The sequence below is a fragment of the Crocuta crocuta genome, unplaced genomic scaffold (genome assembly GCF_008692635.1).
Source record: "Crocuta crocuta isolate KB4526 unplaced genomic scaffold, BGI_CrCroc_1.0 scaffold529, whole genome shotgun sequence".
NCBI lineage: Eukaryota > Metazoa > Chordata > Mammalia > Carnivora > Hyaenidae > Crocuta > Crocuta crocuta.
Window position 1 is genome coordinate 365,132 of NW_027530362.1, and position 20,090 is coordinate 385,221.

The 20,090-nt window shown below is 37.9% G+C and overlaps 1 protein-coding gene across 2 annotated transcripts in view; it reads right to left on the minus strand.

The window, feature by feature from the left end:
* Positions 1-4,778: 4,778 nt before the first annotated feature.
* Positions 4,779-20,090, minus strand: part of PLAA (phospholipase A2 activating protein) — a 47,850-nt gene continuing 32,538 nt past the window's right edge. Inside the window, exons 10-14 of one of the 2 annotated variants that reach the window (XM_077766088.1) lie at positions 19,102-19,173; positions 15,404-15,472; positions 11,230-11,331; positions 8,761-8,925; positions 4,779-7,688 (exon numbers count right to left, since the gene is read on the minus strand). In XM_077766088.1, coding sequence (XP_077622214.1) covers positions 7,123-7,688; positions 8,761-8,925; positions 11,230-11,331; positions 15,404-15,472; positions 19,102-19,173 — 974 coding nt within the window. In that variant the 3' untranslated portion in view covers positions 4,779-7,122. The remainder of the gene's footprint in view (positions 7,689-8,760; positions 8,926-11,229; positions 11,332-15,403; positions 15,473-19,101; positions 19,174-20,090) is intronic. The other variant, XM_077766089.1, reaches the window with a different exon arrangement.

Consider the following 20,090-nt stretch of genomic DNA (forward strand, 5'->3'; position numbering starts at 1 on the left):
AACAACCGCACCTCCATGCATCTTGTTAAATCTCAAATTCTATGTATCACTTCTTATTTAAAACCGTTCCAAATCGCTTCCTTTCTTAATCCTGTTAAAATGAAATACTATGAAATAGTAGAAAATGAAATAAAATGAAAGACATTGTCTTCCTTACAGAGCATCCAGAACTCTTGACTGTAGGTATTTGTTCAATATATTCTCCAGCATACTGTTAGTTCCCATGAACACAGGCTGTATTTGGTATATCTTTGTGGTCTCACCACCTATTACAAGACCTGGTATATACTAAGAATGGAGTATTAAATTCTGAACTGAATAGTTCAGGATCCATTCAAAGCTTTTTTCCAAATCACCAGCATGGTAAATTGCATTTAAGGGCCCCATTTCTTCACCTCTCCCTGTATTCATGCCCTTTGCATGTAATTTGGCAGTGTCCTTCCACTATAGGCAAAACGTGTAAAATTCCCTGTCATTGGAGTTAACCATATGACTTACTTTGGCCAAGAGAATGTTAGCAGATGTGTAGCAAGCACAATGTGTTAAAAAAAAAAAAAAAAGGGCACCTGCTGGCTCAGTCGGTTAAGTGTCCAACATCGGCTCAGGTCATGATCTCACGGTTCCACGGTTCATGGGTTTGAGCCCTGCGTCAGGCTCTGTGCTCACAGCCAGCTCAGAGCCTGGAGCCTGTTTCAGATTCTGTATCTCCCTCTCTCTCTGACCCCCCCTGCTCGCGCTGTCTTTCTCTCTCTCTCTCTCTCAGAGATAAATAAAAACGTTAAAAAACAAAAACAAAACAAAACAAAACAAACAGGGGCACCTGGGTGGCTCAGTCAGTTAAGTGACCAACTTTAGTTCAGGTCATGGTCTCATGGCTCATGAATTATAGCCAGCAGTGGGCTCTGCACTGACAGTGCTGAGCCTGCCTTGGGAACTCTGTCTCCCTCTCTCTTTGCCGTTCCCCTGCTCATGCTCTTTCTCCCTCTCAAAAATAGATAAATATTTAACAATAAAAAAAGGGCACCTGGCTGACTCGGTGGGTAGAGCATACAATTCTTGATCTCAGGGTCTTGAGCTTAAGCCCCTAGTTTGGGCCTGGAGTCTACTTAAAAAACAAACAACAAAGACAAAAGAAAAAAAATTTATAAATATGATGGTTCACTCTTGTGCTTCCACCATTACCATGAAAATGATATACTCAAGTTAGCGCACTGGTCCCAAGAGAAAGATGAGAGACAAATAGAGCTGAACTGCCCAGCTAAACTATCCAGCCAAGCCTAGCCTAAAGCAGAGTCCTCAGCTAAACTGCAGACATAAATGAATCCAGTCAGGATCAGCCAACCATATGCCTTAGCTAAATAAATGCTATTGTTTTTCTTGTTAGTTGTTGAACAATATTATCAAGGCTATGGTTATCTGATAGGCACACTTTCTAAGGCCTCCTGTCCTGTATTTCTCTGCTAGCCATGAGAAGTATCTTCAAAACTAGCTTGATATTGCATGAGTCACTGTTCAATGCCAGGGGTGTGGTGTGGGTAGATTCTTATATTCCAACAGAAACACTTTTATATTTCATGGTGAGGTTCTGTGGCATTATAGGAAGTTTAAATGAAGTATAAGGACATTTTGTGTGTTCAGAGTTCCAAACAACCAATTTTACAAAATATCATCAGGATACCCTCTGATGGGCATTTTTTTTTCAAAGTAGCAATAAAATCAAATACTTTTCTTTCCTTTTTAAATGTCGCTTGTATACACCAGTCACTTTTATTGTTAAAGATGGTAGCCTCGTATTATCATTGAAAGAAATGCGTGGTTAAGTACTCATTATGTGGCAGACATTTTACATATTTTATTCTATTTTATAAAGTCCTAATGTACCTTTGATTAAACTGGGACTGAGATCAAGCAACGTAATTTCATAGCAAGTGGCGGAAATGTCACTGAAATGTATGCCTTTAAATCCCAAAGCCAGTACTCTTTCACTATATTACACTGGTCTCTGGTCGCTTTTACTGCTAAAAAATTTAAATGACATAAAAATGAGCAAACATTTCTTGAATTTATTAGTTCCTTTGAAAACACAAGAACGAGGGGCGTCTGGGTGGCTCAGTCGGGTAAGCGTCAGACTTCGGCTCAGGTCGTGATCTTACGGTTCGTGGGTTCGAGCCCCATGTTGGTCTCTATGCTGACAGCCAGCTCAGAGCTTGGAGCCTGTTTCAGATTCTGTATCTCCCTCTCTCTCTGACCCTCCCCTGCTCACGCTGTCTCTCTCTTTTTCAGAAATACATTAAAAAAAAAAAAAAAAGAAAACGCAAAAATGAAAGAAATGCGGTTTAGAGTTAGTTTCAGGTGACTTTCTGCTTTATGCATCAAGCATACAAGCCAGTACCAGCCACCATTAGTTGCTATTATGATATAGTGGCTACCACAAATTGTTATTTTTCTTCATCTTGATATCCAGCTTTGCCAACATCATTTATTAAAAAATTTATTAAATTTATGTAGGGGCACATGGGTGGCTCAGTCGGTTGGGCGTCCAATTTCGGCTCAGGTCATGATCTCACGGTTCGTGGGTTCAAGCCCCGTGTCGGGCTGTGTGCTGACAGCCAGCTCAGAGCGTGGAGCCTGTTTCCAAATCTGTGTCTCCCTCTCTCTCTGACCCTCCCCTGCTCATGCTGTCTCTCACTCTCCTAGAAATAAATAAAACATTAAAAAAAAAAAAAGAAATCAAAGAGACCTATAACCAAATAAATAGCATACATAAACCTTGATTATTTATATTTGATCTTTTTAAAAAGGTGATAGGGGAGCCTGGGTAGCTCAGTCAGTTGGGTATCCAACTTCAGCTCAGGTCATCTCACAGTTCATGAGTTCAAGCCCTGCATTGGGCTCTGTGCTGACAATGCAGAGCCTGGAGTCTGCTCCAAGTTCTGTGTCTCCCTTTCTCTCTGCCCCTCCCCCTGCTCCTGGTGGGTCTCTCTCTGTCTCTCTTGAAAACAAATAAACATTAAAAAAAAAAAGTGATAAAAGATACTATGAGAAAATAAGGAAACTTGAATGTGGACTCATTATTAGATATTATGAAATTATGGATTCTCTTAAGTAAAATATTATGGTTATAAATAATATTCTTTAAAATGTCCTTATTCCTAGAAGATACATATTGAAGTATTTGGTTGATAAGTGTGATATCTGTAATTTACTTTTAAATAATTTCAAAAGAGAGATAAAGCCAATATAGCAAAATGTTAACGCTTGTAGAACCTAGTTGACAAGTCCATGAGTGTCCACTGTACTCTTTGAACTTCTTCTTCTTTTTTTTTTTTTTTTTACTCTTTGAACTTCTATGTATGAACATTTTCATTAAAAAAAATCTAAGGAAGGGGCTCCTGGGTGGCTTAGTCGGTTAAGCGTCCGACTTTCGCTTAGGTCATGATCTCGCGGTTCGTGGGTTCAAGCCCCGCGTCGGGCTCTGTGCTGACTGCCAGCTCAGAGCCTGGAGCCTGCTTCAGTCTGTGACTCCCTCTCTCTCTGACCCTCCCCTGCTCACGCTGTCTCTCTCTCTCTCTCTCCTAGAAATAAATAAAACATAAAAAAAAAAAATCTAAGGAAAACACATAAAAAATATTGTTAAATGAAAATCTTCAAAATTATATTTATAGACCCCCAAAATTCATTATATTGAAACCTAATTCCAGATGATGGAGCCAGATGATTAGTTCATGAGGGTGGAGTCCTCATGAATGGGGAGACCCCAGAGAGCTCCTTCCTCCTGCCATGCAAGAAGCAGGAATGGGCTCTCATCAACACCACATAGGCTGGCGCCTTCATCTTGGACTTCCTAGCCTCCAGAACAGTGAGAAATAAACATTTGTTTTTAAGCCAGCTAATCTACAGTATCTTTGTTGTAGCAGCCCAAATAAACTAACACAGTGTATAATTTTCTATAGAAAGATATACTAGAAGTTATATTAGAAATTATTTTTTTAAAAAGATTGAATAACACTTCCTAATCAAGTAATTTATATCTCAAGACCTGCCTTTAGGAAAAGAGGGAGGGAAACCACAAGAGACTCTTAAATACTGAAAATGGGTGATGGGCATGGAGGAGGGCCCATCTGGGTGTTACATGGATGAGCACCGGGTGTTATATGGAAACCAACTTGACAATAAACTATATTTAAAAAAAGAGAAAGTATCATACATCACAAATGATTTCCATACATTTTATCATCTCTTAACAAAATAATCCTAAATCATAACAGTGATAACTGTTAAGGAAGCTATTTCCCAGTCTCATCCTCAGAATTTGTGAAGAATCTGTTTTTAGCTATGCTTCATCTATCACTTAAAAGGATTATGAGGTAGGTAAAAAGTTCATTGTATTGCTATTTAGTTACAAACTCCGCTAATCTCAGGGGCTGGGGGTAGGGGGGTTGGTGTGTTTGTGTGTGGGAACCACAGTAGAAGCATGCTCATTTAAAAAATGTAAGGCCAAATGGATAATAGTTATGGAATCAAGACAATGATACATCTCTTTTGCAGGCAACTGGGTTTCAAATGCAACATGAAAGACATTAACCCCAAGACTTTTACCACTGGAAATGACTTGACAGCATATATGAAGTCTAAACCATGTACATTGTTATAACTTGACCCATCAATTCCATATATAAAATGTAGCCCAAGCCTAACTAGTAAGACATTTTTTTTTTTTAATTTGAGCACTGATTGACAGCTGAAAATTGAAAAAATTGGCCAATAGGAAATGGATATATATCCACACAATGTACTATATTTATTAGGGTGGAAGTATGCATACTATCTTAGGTCAAGTTTAAAAAATAGGTTATTGAACAATGTGTATCACACAATTCTTTAAGAAAAAAACAACACATTTATATACTTACTGATACACCACAAGATGTTAATAGTTTTCTCTGGTAGTGGGATTACAGACAACTTTTATTTGATGTGTGTGTTTTATTCAATGAATCTATGTTTTTATATTCACAAAAAAATAAGGGAATCATTAAAAATGTTTAACTGAAAAAGACTTTATCACAAAACCATCATACAACACTTAATTTTCAAGTGGGATTATCTTTTTTTTTGCTAAACTGTATTTTGTAATTTTTCAGTAAACATAAAATACGGATATTATAAAAGTTGTTGTAAAAAGACTTGTACAATATAAGAAGCAAACAGTGTTTACAATTTGCCACCCTTTATATTTTGAAGAGTCAACTCATGTTCTTAATTCCTCTCATCATTGAAAGATCCTACCTAGTATTTTAAAATATTGTAGATAAATTGTTTGCACTTACAACTGCATGCTAGACTGGATATGTTAACAAGAAAGCAGTGTATTGTAATGGAATTCGGCTGACCTGGATTAAACTCTTAACTCTGCCATTTAACTTTGACTTAATCACCTAAATCCAAACTCAACAAAAAGTAAAGCACAGGTTCCTAGTGGGAGGTTTTTTAAAGTCTGGGTACACATCAGAAAATTGTAACTTAATAGCAAAATACACATTTTTTCTATTTACATTTTTCCCATTTTCTTTTGATATTCCAAAAGTTTTTCCTTGAATTAATCTAGATGATTGGAAACCTCTCCTCCCTTATTGGAGAAGGACTGTTCTTTGACTGCAATTCATCATAAAGCCAGCAAATTGATGGTTCTGTATACCATACATACTGAGAATGCTATTCACAATTTTGGGCAGTCTTTTTTGTGAAGAGATCTTTCCTACTTTAATACTTATGCTTCTCTTAAGAAATGGAAGTTCTTTTAGACATATTAAACTATGTAATTAATGCACAGGTTCCTTCTTTCTGCTAGTTGCTAGGATGTTTAGATGCCCCTCCAGGAAGTATAGCACTTTTCTTTTTTTCTCCTATCATGATTCATCCTGTTACCTTTACTTCTGAAAACAGAGACATCACCCTCCATTTAAGGGGTTTTGGGAATTAAATATCAAAGTAGTTACCACAGTGCCTGGCCCATGTTAAGAACTCTAAAGTGAGACTTTCACGTGATAGGCTCTGGACTTGCAAATAACATGGTTCTTGCTTGCACAACTGCTTGATAAAATTCAACACATTCCAAATTCCTTTTGAGACAATGGAAATGACAAAAATAAATTAATATCAAAACTGGAATGAATACTGAAGTTACCTACAATAGGGAGGGACAAAGGGAAGTGAAGCATAAGCCTGGAGGTTAATTTGTTGTGGGCCTCATCTGTATGAAGTGATACACAACCTAACACAGCTTAGTAGGTTGCTTTCCCTTCATCTAAAGATGAGCCATCAGGGCACCTGGGTGGCTCAGTAGGTTAAGCGTCTGACTCTTGATTTCAGCTCAGGTCATGATTTTGTGGTTTGTGAGATTGAGCCCTGCGTTGGGTTTGCACTGATAGCATGGTGCCTGCCTGGGCTTCTCTGTCTTGTCTCTCTGCCCTTCCTCCCACTTGCACTCTCTCTCTGAAAATAAAAATAAGCCATCAAACAAATATAATTTCTATTTATAAGTAACTTAAATGAAGAAATTACATATTTTCATTTAATAATAGTATAATTATTAAATGAATAATAACCCAGAATAATTTATAACAAACAATTTTTGAAAATACTAAAGTACTTATCCTAAAATAAGACCTTCAAATTTATCGGTGCTATGGAAAGAATCAGCAATGAAAATGAGTAGGGCAGAAATTAAATCCAAGACAACCACCAACAAGCAAAACAGTTTGGGGACATATAAGTAGTAAGAGCAAACTGTATAAATAAAAGCTCTTCTTTTATGCAGCAAAGGTTTGTGCATTATGCCACTGGAGTAGTTATGTTGTTGACTATACCTCATTCTTGATTTGTTGCTATAGTCCTGAAAACTTTACCCACATCACACAGGAAAATCTCACAGTTCATCAGTGCAAAAATTTTATTTCTTCTTTGTCTCCTCTTACCGCCCCCCCCACCCCACTACTTTACAAGATCTGAAATTTTACTTAATCCACAGCATTCTTTTTTTTTTTTAACATTTGTAATCAGTCATGTAAAATGTGAGAAAAAACACTAATCAATTTAAAATCTCAGTCCCCGTCCGCACTGTTACAGTAAATTTAGGATAAGTCTACAGCATTCACTTACTTTAGCTGGTTCTGATACTGAGGCATATTTTTTTATTTGAGAATCAACACCTAAAGACTTGGCTAACTGTACAGCATTTAAATCATCACTGATAAGTGTCCCAAGAGCCACGAGGAGTCTAAAAGTGGCTTCTAGGTCTTGTACAACTTCCAAGACTGTGCTAATTACTGACAAGCATTGAGCTTTCCCTTCAATGTTATGGTCTTTATGAAAACAAACAGAATAGTTCAGGGTCAATGTAGCCAGAGCAATGTGAATGTTCTTATTGCTCCCTGATTTCAGTTCTATTGCATGTGACAGTAGAGATTCCCTCTGGGACATCATGAGCTTTTGTCCTGCCTGGCCAACAAAACAATTGCAAAAAGTCCTCAGAGCAAGCAGCTGGTTTGCTGGCTTTCCTTTAGGGTTCAGAAGATTGATAAGATGACTGCTGAACTGAGCCCCTTCCTTTTCGTTGCAAAAGTTCTCGTTCACGCTGGGATGTTTAATTGACAACCGAAGAATGTCAAGTGCAGGAAAGACAATATCTATTAAAAAGAAAAATTCATTAATGTTTTCAAAAACCCCAGAAAATTCCTATGACTATGACTCAATTTCATGAATCTTATTTCATTAACACTTGACCATTTCAGAAAATGCTAAAAGCCATGTGCCCGCTTTATGAAATATATATTTCTAAAACTTGTGTTGACTGATTTTTCATATTTATAGGGACTGGATTTATTGCTGAGCTCATGTACACTTTAATTTAAATGGGTTATCAAATAGCCTGACACACATGGAGTACTCAGTAGATCCTTATGTAATGAATGGGATGAAGACCTTGCTTTAAAAAATCCTAAAAGACCAAAGAGTTGAAGAAGAAAGTTTTTTTTTTTTACAGAATTCCAGTTGACAAATGCTAATAGGATGCTTACAGGTTGGCAGAGAGCTTTACATTCAAAACAATGGGCAGACACCATCTGAATGTTTCCACTCCATTATCTTAGCATCACTAAAAGTAAGGAATCCAGAAATTATGTGCCCTGTGATATAAAATAGCATATGGAATCATTTACAAAGGATACTCACCTAAAAAAAAAATTAGTGAACCAAAATTTAATTATGTCTAGCAGGAACCATAGAGACAGTGGAACACATTAAGTGACCTCCCAAATCCACAGTATGGATATTTTGTGGGACAAATTATTTTTCTTCTCTGATCAATAGCATGAAAAATAATAAGGGATAGGACACTTTTGGAATTTAAAAGGTATTAAGTGAATTAAAAAAAATTACAGCAAATGTTTGTAGCCTGGGATTAACAGGTCACAAAACATCTCTTGGATGGCTTGCCAGGGATCCACAAATGCTCTGAAATAGTATATGAAACAGTACATGTCATGGTGCATTACATTCCTTTCAGATTCTCATAAGACATGTGACCATATCAAGACTATGAATTTCAGGGGTGTGGTGAGTCCTTTTTGTGAAGTTTCTCACAACGTGAATAACAAGTACCCAGGAGAACTTTTACTCAATCAGAAACACCAGTAATACTGACAGAAATGGAAAGACATACTTTGTTTTCTAATTAGGTTTTCAAGAATGTTTCCATACCTTCAGGCCAGTAAATGGCTTTCCACAAAATCTGAAGTTGCTGGGCTGTGGGTTTTTCTGAAGAATTATTACATATTAGAGACAGTATCTTTTCAAGAAGTATCAAATCATCCTCAGTTAACTTCTTCTCTTCAGGTGCAGTTCCATTAAGTTCCTTCAGTTTACCTAGAACCCAAACCCAAACTTTGAAAATTCTCTAACTGTAATTAGCCAGATACAATATAAAAATGCCAAAATTTTCAATAAGAGAATTCCACCATATACCATGCGGAGGTAAGACTTTTCATGGCAGTTATCAAAGACCATAAAATAAGGATAAGGCCAGTGAGTATTTTTAAGTTAAGTCCAGTATAGAAAAATGAAAGGTTACTGTGATGATTTTTATTTTACCTATTATTTTCTAAGTTCTTATGAAGCTTTCTGCTTCGAGTGATTTTTTTTTAAATGTTTTATTTATTTCTGAGTGAGAGAGAGAGACGGCATGAGCAGGGGAGGGTCAGAGAGAGAGGAAGACACAGAATCTGAAGACAGGGTCCAGGCTCTGAGCTGGCTGTCAGCACAGAGCCCGACGTGGGGCTCAAACCCACGAACTGTGAGATCATGACCTGAGCTGAGGTCGGACACTTAACCGACTGAGCCACCCAGGCGCCCCATGCTTCGAGTGAGTTTTAAAGTAGATCATACTTGTAATCATTTTAGTTTTCAAAGCAATGTAATTATAACCAACTATAAGTCAATCCTCTATTTTCTCAAAGAAAAATTTATAACAACTTTTAGCCAACTTACGTCACTTCTGATTGTCAATGAAATAACTGAAGAGTTAAATGTCTGCTTATAATATTTAATTTACCGACTTAGTTCCAGATGCATATTTGACATCATATTACTTTAAAAACATATTTAATGGAAATATTGTCTTTTGTCACCATATTCACATTTCATGAAACAGTTTTTTAAAAAAAAATTTTTTTTTTACATTTATTTAGTTTTGAGATAGTGAGACAGTGTGAGCAGGAGAGAGGCAGAGAGAGAAGGAGACACAGAATCCGAAGCAGGCTCTAGGCTCTGAGCTAGCTGCTGACGATGGGCTTAAACCCACGAACTGTGAGATCATGACCTGAGTCGAAGTCAGACGCTTAACTGACTGGCACAGAGCCTGACGATGGGCTTAAACCCACGACCTCTGAGATCATGACCTGAGCCGAAGTCAGACGCTTAACTGACTGAGCCACCCAGGTGCCCGTAAAACAGTTTTTTTAAACCCTTTACATGCATCTTCAATATCAGAACCCTTGTCATCACTAATGCTACTTTGAGTTATCCAACACTGCTTCCTCAAAAATCTTTTTTTTTTTCCTATACCTGACAAGGGGGTTGCACTCGTGGACATGAGATCAGGAGTCAGCCAGGCATCCCATCAAAAATCATTTAAAGAATAAAAGAGCTCAAATTCCCATCACAAAAGGTTTAAGTTGTCCAAATTTACAAATTTTTATCAATCATAACTGAAAACTTGGACCTCTTTCACTTTCCTTTGGCATTAAAATTGTTAACACTAACAGAATATTGAAAACAAAGTTTATTTAAGGGATGTAAAAGCAAGAAAATGTTTATTGTTCAAAACAATTAAGAAAGTACTTATGATTTTTATACAGATAGTATGTAAGTTAATCCTGACCAAAAAATCCAAGTCTTATACTGAGGTGTGTATGTTACCTTATCTCAATTAATTCTCATGAGGTAGTAGCGGCAAAGAGTAGTATTTAGTACAAAAAACACCTGTTGTTTTGAGAGAAATGAGTTAACAGAAAAAGCTATCAAAGTCAGCTGACAGTTTGATTCTTAATGGGCAATTTGAAGAGCCTTTTATTATGATTTCTAAGGGCCACTAATTTTTTAAAGGCAAAATCTTTAGGGGCGCCTGGGTGGCTTAGTCGGTTAAGCGTCTGACTTTCGCTTAGGTCATGATCTCGCGGTTCGTGGGTTCGAGCCCCGCGTCGGGCTCTGTGCTGACTGCCAGCTCAGAGCCTGGAGCCTATTTCAGAGTCTGTGTCTCCCTCTCTCTCTGACCCTCCCCTGCTCACGCTGTCTCTCTCTCCTAGAAATAAATATAAATATTAAAAAAAAAGGCAAAATCTTTATTTTTAAATGCTTTACTCATTCATTTTCATTATTTTTGTTTTTCCTGAAAATATTAAGAGCTTAGGGGATGGGATTGATATTTCCCCTTTAGTTTTTTTATCATTAAAATCGTCATAAAGCATTAACCTTATACGTACAAGGCATCTTGCAAATATTAAGGGTCCGTTACCAGACTGTGTATTTGTAGTAGACACAGTTGTGTAATGAGAGAAGTCTCTGTCACATAAGCACCCAGTTCCTGGCTCATGTGAGAAGAAACAGTCTGGACTGTACTACCGAGAAGTCTACGGATATGTGAAAAAACTTTTTAATTAAAAATGCACTTACCCAATATTTGTGTAGGGTTTGCCTGGTCAAAAGTGACAGCCTCTTTTTTAGGGAAATAAATATTCACCGTCTTAGATGCAGCTGATCGGTAGGCACTATTCCCTAGATACAGAACAAATGATGAAAATCATAAAAAATAATGAAAACTTAGATCTTTTAACTGTAGGACTTTGTTTTCACAGTTATTGAGATTTATAACTACTCAGTACATGCACTAAAACAAGCATCTCAGAAAAAAGAAAGAAAAATCATAAGATTTTATACACTGTTTTTTTTTAATATTTTATTTCTAGGAGAGAGAGAGAGACAGCGTGAGCAGGGGAGGGTCAGAGAGAGAGGGAGTCACAGACTCTGAAACAGGCTCCAGGCTCTGAGCTGGCAGTCAGCACAGAGCCCGACGCGGGGCTCGAACCCACAAACCGCGAGATCATGACCTAAGCGAAAGTCGGACGCTTAACCGACTAAGCCACCCAGGTGCCCTTTTATATACTGTTTATATCTGTTGATATAATAAATTTTAGTTTTTGGAATGGGAGCTTAAATGTAAAACAAAGCCTCTCCATTTCATATTCTCTACATCTCTCATACTTTAAAAGAATTTTTTTAAATTTAATTTAAATTACGTTTTATTTTTAAAATTTTTTTTAAGAGAGAGAGAGACAGAGAAAGCATGTACAAGCAAAGAAGAGGCAGAGGGGTAGAAAGAGAGAGAATCTCAAGCAAGCACCATACTCAGCGTGGAGCCCTACATGGTACTCGATCCTATGACCCTGGCAGACTCTTAACCAACCGAGCCATCCAGGTGCCCCTCTGATACTTTTACGATCCAATCTAAATTACACATTTTTAAAAGATCAATGAATACATAACAGTTATAAAATTTTCCAGTCCCATGTTAAGGCATATGGATCTCTTTCTTCCCATGTCTTTTATTGCTGATTCCAAATGATGTAGCAGGCACTGTCATCTTCTCCAACATTTTATTTATTTTAAAGTTTTTATTCAAATTCTAGTTAGTCAACATAGACTATAATATTAATTTCAGGTGTAAAATATAGGGATTCAACACTTCCATACAACATTCGTGGTCATCACCACAAATGCACCCCTTAATCCTCATCACCTATTAACTGCCCCCCACAACAACCTCCATTCTGGTAACCCATCAGTTTGCTCTCTATAGTTATGAGTCTGTTTCTTGATTTGCTTCTCTCTTTTCTTACCTTTGCTCATTTGTTTCTTAAATTCCACATGTGAGTGAAATCAGACAGAAGATGTGGTGTGTATGTGTGTGTGTGTGTGTGTGTATACACACACACACACATATAATGGAATATTACTCAGCCATAAAAAATGAAACCTTGCCACTTGTAACAACATAGACGAAGCTTGAGAATATTATGCTAAGTGAAGTAAGTCAGTCATCGAAAGACTAATACCATATGATGTCCATCATCTGAATAAAATCCCTCTTAGATGTAAGTTCTCAAAGGGCAAGATCCTTAGTCTATACATTTTTACTTCCTAACTCCCTATTAGAGTAACCAAAATGCTGCTTCTGACAAACAACTGGCACAGGATGAAAATTTAGCACAATATGCAGTGACTAGAGGCGGCTGGGTGGATCAGCTGGTTAAGTATCTGACATCAGCTCAGGTCATCATCTCACGGTTTGTGGGTTCTAGCCCCACGTTGGGGTCTGTGCTGACAGCTCAGAGCCTGGAGCCTGCTTCGGATTCTGTGTCTCCCTCTCTCTCTGACCCTCCCCTGCTCACGCTGTCTTTCTCTCAGAAATAAAAACTTTAAAATTAAAAAAAATATGCAGTGACTAAAGCTACTTCAACTTAAGCATAATTTAAACTTAATTTGTATCTTTTTTTAAATGTTTAATTTTTTTTTTTAATATCTGAGAGAGAGAGAAAGAGAGAGAGAGACAGCGTGAGCAGGGGAGGGTCAGAGAGAGAGGGAGACACAGAATCCGAAGACAGGCTCCAGGCTCTGAGCTAGCTGTCAGCACAGAGCCCGACGCGGGGCTCGAACCCACGAACTGTGAGATCATGACCTGAGCCGAAGTCAGATGCTTAACCGACTGAGCCACCAAGGTGCCCCAAACCTAATTTATATCTTACCTGCATTTCAAATCTTAAGCTTATGATAGAGCAGGTGATCCAGCAAGAGGCACATGTGAGTGTCTAGGAAGTTTACTTAAACTTGTAATGTTACGTTACATTAAATTTAAAAAGGGAGGAAAAAAACAAACAATAATTTGTGGTCTAAATAACAAAGCAAAAGGCTCAAGTATTCCAAAAGAGAACCGCAAATACAAAACGCCTGAGGTAGAAAACAGCATGGGATGCTCAAGAAGCGGACACAGACTAGGTCGGCTAGGCAGAAACAAGGCAGAGAGGAATGTGATGCAGGGCAAGAAAAAAATAATTCATAGGAAACCATTAAGGGGTTTCAGTCAAGGGAGGAGTACAAAGTGGGACTGTGAAAAGATCACTGGCTGTAGTATGGGCCATGGAGAGACCAATTTGGAGGATGTTCTTCCATCTGTCTAAGTAAGAGACGACAAGTGATTGGACTAAGTATACAAAGATCCAGTATTTACACCCAATTGTGAAAAACTGCTAACTTCTGCAAAATGGCAGGAGCACTGTTAACTTTGTATACTTTTTTTTAAATTTAATTAATTGATTTTAAATTTATTTTTAATGTTTATTTATTTGAGAGAGAGAGAGAAAGAGAAGGCGTGAACAGGGGAGGGGCAGAGAGGGAGACACAGAATCTGAAGCAGGCTCTAGGCTCTGAGCTGTCAGCACAGAGCCCCACACATGGTTTGAACCCATGAACTGACAGATCATGACCTGAGCTGAAGTTGGATATCCAACAGACTGAGCCTCCAAGTGCCCACACTTTGTATGTTTTAATTTTTCTTCTTTTTTTAAGCTTATTTATTTTGAGAGAGAAAAAGCAAGTGCGGGAGGGGCAGAGAGAGACAGAGAGAGAATATCCCAACCAGGCTCCACACTCTCAGCACAGAGTCCAACACAGGGCTCTCACTTACAAATCATTAGATCATGACCTGAGCCAAAATCAAGAGTCAGATGCTTAACTGACCGAGCCTCCCAGGCACCCCAGCACTCTTAACTTTACACTCTTTTATAATGCAACATGTATGGCTAACAATTACTAAGCATTTGTTCTGTATAAAGTGATTTACATACATTTTGTAATTTTAAGCTCTTAACAACTCCAAGAGGTAGATTTACTTCAGCTTTACAAATGAGAAAAATAGTGGCACAGAAACAGAGCAACTGGCTCACAGAATTAAAATCTGAATTGAAGCATTCTCGTTCACTATGATCTACTTCAATATTACCAGCCAATGTTACTTTTGCAATGAAAAAACAGTTTACAAAAATCATATACCAAGTTAGTTCTTAAGTACAGTGCCAGGTTTCTAAGTATACATTTAATTATGGTGGAGAACATATATGTCATACATATATTATTCTCTTGTAGAAAATAACAAGTAGGGGAAAATATATGTCAAAGAGAGTTGTCAAACTTGCAAGAGGTTTACAAATTAGTTCTGCATTTTACTAGCAGCCATTACAGAGGAAAACATGTCTGCCTATATTCAACAACGATAAACAAGTAAGATATGTCAGACTCTGGGCTAGACACTAAGAATAAAAAGAAAAATTAATTGCTCAGGAGAAGGCCAAAGAGCATGGACCTAATTCACAAAAGCAAATTTGTTTTGTGAGTCCTCTTAAACAGAATAATGCGTAGCATAGTAAGTAAAATTCTCAATAAATTAAGAACAAAGGAGAGATAGAAATAAACTCAGTTTTTATATGGGTAGTGAGAAAACGTGACCTATGACAGTAGAATAGCAGTTTTCAATCCTGGCCATACATTAGAATCATAAGATTATAAAAATTACCCTTGCCAAGGCCCCAACACACAGCAGTAACAGACCAAGTGAGCATCTCTGGGGATGGGGTTGAAGTACTTTTTTGAAGCTTCCTACATGAATTAAATGTGCGCTATGACACAATTCCGAGAACACTCCAAAAGCCAGGTCAAGAAGTTTGGTCCTGATCTGCTATCTGAAAAGTCCTCTAGCAACGAAAAGGGAGAAGAAAAGGAAATGAAAAGTGTGTACCTGTAAATGGATCCGCTCCAGCCACAGTAGTTCCCATACTGGCAGACCCTGGCACATAACGGCCACTGCCTAAAATGCAATAATACATCTAGTAAGCAAAGGTAACTGCAAATTATAAAGTTCAAAATGCTCCTCTCTACACACAGTAACTTACTTTCATTAGGAGTTACACTTCAGAATGGCATCTTTTAAAAAAAAATTTTTTTTAAACGTTTATTTTTTGAGAGAGAGAGAGACTGAAAGTGGGGAGGGGGCAGAGAGGGAGACAGAAAATCCGAAGCAGGCTCCAGGCTCTGTGCCATCAGCACAAAGCCCAATGTAGGGCTTGAACTCATGAACTGCAAGATCAGGACTTGAGCCAAGTCCAATGCTTAATCAACTGAGCCACCCAGGCACTCCGGAATGGCATCTTTATATACATAATAAATGGGCTATAAACTTAATACAGAAAAATGTTTGATTTTTTAAAAATATTTATTTTTGAGACAGAGTGTGAGTGGGGGAGGGGCAGAGAGACAAGGAGACAGAATCCAAAAACAAGCCTCAGGCTCTGAGCTATCAGCACAGAGCCCAATGCGGGGCTCGAACCCGCCAACCATGAGATCATGACCTGAGCTGATGTTGGATGCTCAACCCACTAAGCCACCCAGGCGCCTCCAGAAAAATGTTTACAACAGTTAGCTGGCATATAGCTGGTGCCAATAAATGTTAAGACTTAAAATTCTCAAGTTACAAAGTAAAGGTTAGATGCCTTATACATTATAATTACAGAAGCTAATGAATTTAAAAATCATGAGTGGATTGAAGAAATTAAAAATTTCCGTAATGAGATGTGAACATGGGGCACCTGGCTGGCTCAGTTGGTGGAGCATGCAACTCTTAATCTTGGGGTTGTAAGTCTGAGCCCCACATTGGGTGTAGAGATTACTTAAAAAGAAAATCTTAAAAAATCAAAAACAAGAAAAAAAAATGTGAACACTATTCTACTGAAACAGAGAGAGAGGATTAACTAGCACATAAGCAAAAAACAGGCTAGGTAAGATTTAGGGATGCTGTGAAAATAGCTCTGTCTCACATCTGAGATCCTACTTGTGGATGTCTCATTGCAAATGGAAAGAAAGGAACATGAGAAACAAGTGTAGAGAAAGAACCAGCAGGATGTGGAGATGTTCAGAGTCCTGGATCAGCCTTTATGGGAAGAAGAAAGATGAGCTACTGTTCTAGACCCTCTGAATTTAATATCTAAGAGTTGGTATAATGGGTGTAACATATACAAACAGGCAAACAAAACAAAAAATCAAAAACAAAAACTGCAGATGTAAATAGATTAATTAAAATAATGCAGAACACAGAATAAGAGGCTTTGAGTTTTTGCTAATATGCTAGCTAGCATGCTAAGCGTCTTACATTTATATACTTATTTAAGTATTAATTAGATACTATTATTATTAACAATATTTTACAAGAAGGCTAAATACTTGCCCAAGGTATTAATTATGAGGCAAAGTAAATCTACACTTATTAATTAATTAATTTATTTATTTTTAGAGAAAGAGTGTGCGAGTAGGGGGTGAGGGTAGAGGGAGAGAGAGAGAATCTCAAGCAGACCCCACACCCAGCTCAATACAAGGCTCAATCTCACGACCCTGAGATTATGATCTGAGCCAAAATTAAGAGTTAGATGCTTAACTGACTGAGCCACCCAGGTGTCCCAATCCTATACCTTTCTAAATGTGGTTCTCCAACCACCTGAAGGAGCCACCTACTTAGTATGTACATTTTCAGGGCCCTCTCACAACAGCCTAGTGGTTCTCCAAACTGTCTTCGCTTTAGAAACTGACAGGGAGCTTTTAAAATTACCTAATAGCGAATCACGGCAAAGAACATTTAATCAGAATCCATGGGTGAGGGATCAGGGCATGAGTATTTTTAACTTCCTCACCAATCTAGTATATCAGAATATTTCTGTGTGAAAGACATTATGATAATTTAAACAAGCATCCCAGATGATTCTAATTGACATTAGAAGTTTGGGAACCACATAAATAAGGGGAAAAAAATAGAATTCAGACTGACCTTAAGTCATAAAATAGATGGGGAAAAGTCTTGGCCCCAGTGCTACTGGTAAAATTAGGGGAATATATACTAAAATGTACTGAGGTTTTAAATACAGTCCAGGCATTCTGCTAAACTCTTTACATGTACCTTACCGTTTCATTTCTCTGCTAAGCACTTTATATGTACTATACCGTTTCATTTCCCTAACATCTCAATATGGTTATCTATTTTTTACAATAGTGTGGTTCAGTTATCCTAAGTCCACAATTTTCTTGGATGTTTAGTATGCTCTCTTGCATATCTCCATAATCACTGCATCTTCTGAGTTACTGACATTATGCAACAGTGAGACATACTTCAGCTATGATGGCCCCAGGAATTCTCTTGATTTGTTGGTATTGTTCACAGCTTGGTATGTTCTTTCTGTTCCAAGAAAAAGCTGCTAATGAGATCCAGGAACTAGGATGTTCTAAGTTTCAGGGTATCACTACATCTGAATAAGTCATCATCTTATCTACTCTTCAGATCCTTACTACCTTTTCAAATTGCATTATGTCATCAAAGATTTCCTTAACAGTCACTGTGCCATCACAACATTCAGCTTGATCTTGATAGGTGGTTAGTGCAGTATACTGGTTATCAATGCACAGCGTGCAGCTACGTGCAACTGGGCCACCAATTCATTCACAGGAGAGAAGGAGCTCACTGAGAAATTCACAAATTCATGATAGTGACCAAAGGTTGTGTGTTGCTCCAATTTATGGTTTAGACAAGACTGTATCTTGGCAAGGCCAATGGATACCATAAATGCCAAGGATCTCTTCCCAAATTTGGTCTATTGTCCAGGAATTCTGGCTGAAGATCCAACCACAGCTTCATAAAATATATCAAAAGCTGTTCTGCAAAGAGACTTCTTCAGCTGCACTTAAGTCCAAGTTTGGCAATTTTTTTCCCAGTAGTGTTGATGCTGAGGCATGCATACCTTGGTAAATAAAGTCACTGTGAAGAGATACACCAACACTTCCAGGGCTTCACGAAGGCCATTAATAACATAGATTAGAAGACTAATCCTGGGTAGCTGGGTGGACTGTCTCCTTCATTTGCTAAGGCAAAATATGCTCAGACAGACTTCTTGACTGCACCGCTCCATCCAATATCAGGGACTCACATGGCTCCTTCTTTGCTTGTGATCGGTAGGATCTCGCCAGTAATAGCACTCATGCTGTGTCTTGGTTGGTGGGTTCCCCCTATTATCTAATTTCACAGATAAAAAAAATAGGCTCAGACAGGTTAAGCAACTTGCCAACTTCTCATAGCAAGTAAGTGGTAGAGCCAGATTTTGAACCAAGGTGTATCTGACTCTAAAACCTATGCCCTCACTGACTCTTGCTCTCCTTGCAGAAAGGACCACTGGAGAAACGATGAGTTCTAATAATATGCTATTTAAAAGTCGTGAAGAAAACTACAAAATACTCCAGGAAAAAGTAAAAATTAGAAGTTAAGAAAAGGAGATCCATCAAAATTAGAAATAGAGATAAGGGAATTATTAATTATTGGATGTCTCCAAAATGTAACGCCATACAATGCAAAATGCTACATAGGAAGTGAGAAAAGATGTATTTATTGAAACTGTATCCCACCTGTAAAAGGATCTGCTGCAGGCAGCGTGTTAGCGGATCCTGATGAAGACCCTGGAACGTATCGCCCACCACCTGTGCATGCACACAAAGGAAAAGCTGAAGTATGCCAGAATTTTGAGTCTCATAAACGGCACAGTGCTTACATTACAGGACCCTAAGCTTGGAGAAAAAACAAAAGCGCAAAGCTGTTACAAGACAGAATAATAGAAATTAGTCAGACGTCTTAAGGTAGGAAAAGACTACTAGGAAATTAAAATTTCAGTGATTCTCCAAGTTTTGTCTTTATTACTGTATTATGTCTTAGCCTCTGCACTTAAATATTAAAATCACTAAAAATTCAAATATACAAGGAGAAATTACATGTGGTCTCCAACCTAAATAATATACACATATAATCAGTTCCTGTTCCTGTACAAATTCACTAGATAGAATTCCCGCTGCTCCTGTTGCTATCAGAACCACAGGCATCAAACGGGAATCTTTTAGAGAACCCCTGAGCTCATTAACTCCTGTGTCAAACAGTGCACTCAGTTCTGGGGATCCAGGGAACAAGATTGCTTGTCGCCACTGAAGCTTACAACCTCCTGGAGAAGAGAATTACAAAGGTGAAGAATGAGACAAAGGAAAGAGATTTCCACTTACACTTTTACAAATGTGGTGTGTGTGTGTGTGTGTGTGAGTATATGTTTTGTTAGGATCTCTAGGGAACTAATCAGAGGCATCTACAAAAAGATACATGTAATATATATAAAAAGATGCTTATAAAGTTAGTTTCAGAAGAGCGAAAAGAGCCAGAGCTGTTAAGATTTCCAAATGGAGCCAGCTGCTATAATTCCTGCCTTCTGCTCCAGAAAGTAGCTTACACAGCACTATAATTATGTGTTTACTCTTTCGTACTCCAGTCTGAAATCCCACCAACAGAATACCCAGATAATAAACACAGTATTTTTTTCCTGTCAAGTGCAACTACTGGGAGGGGTTACATCATT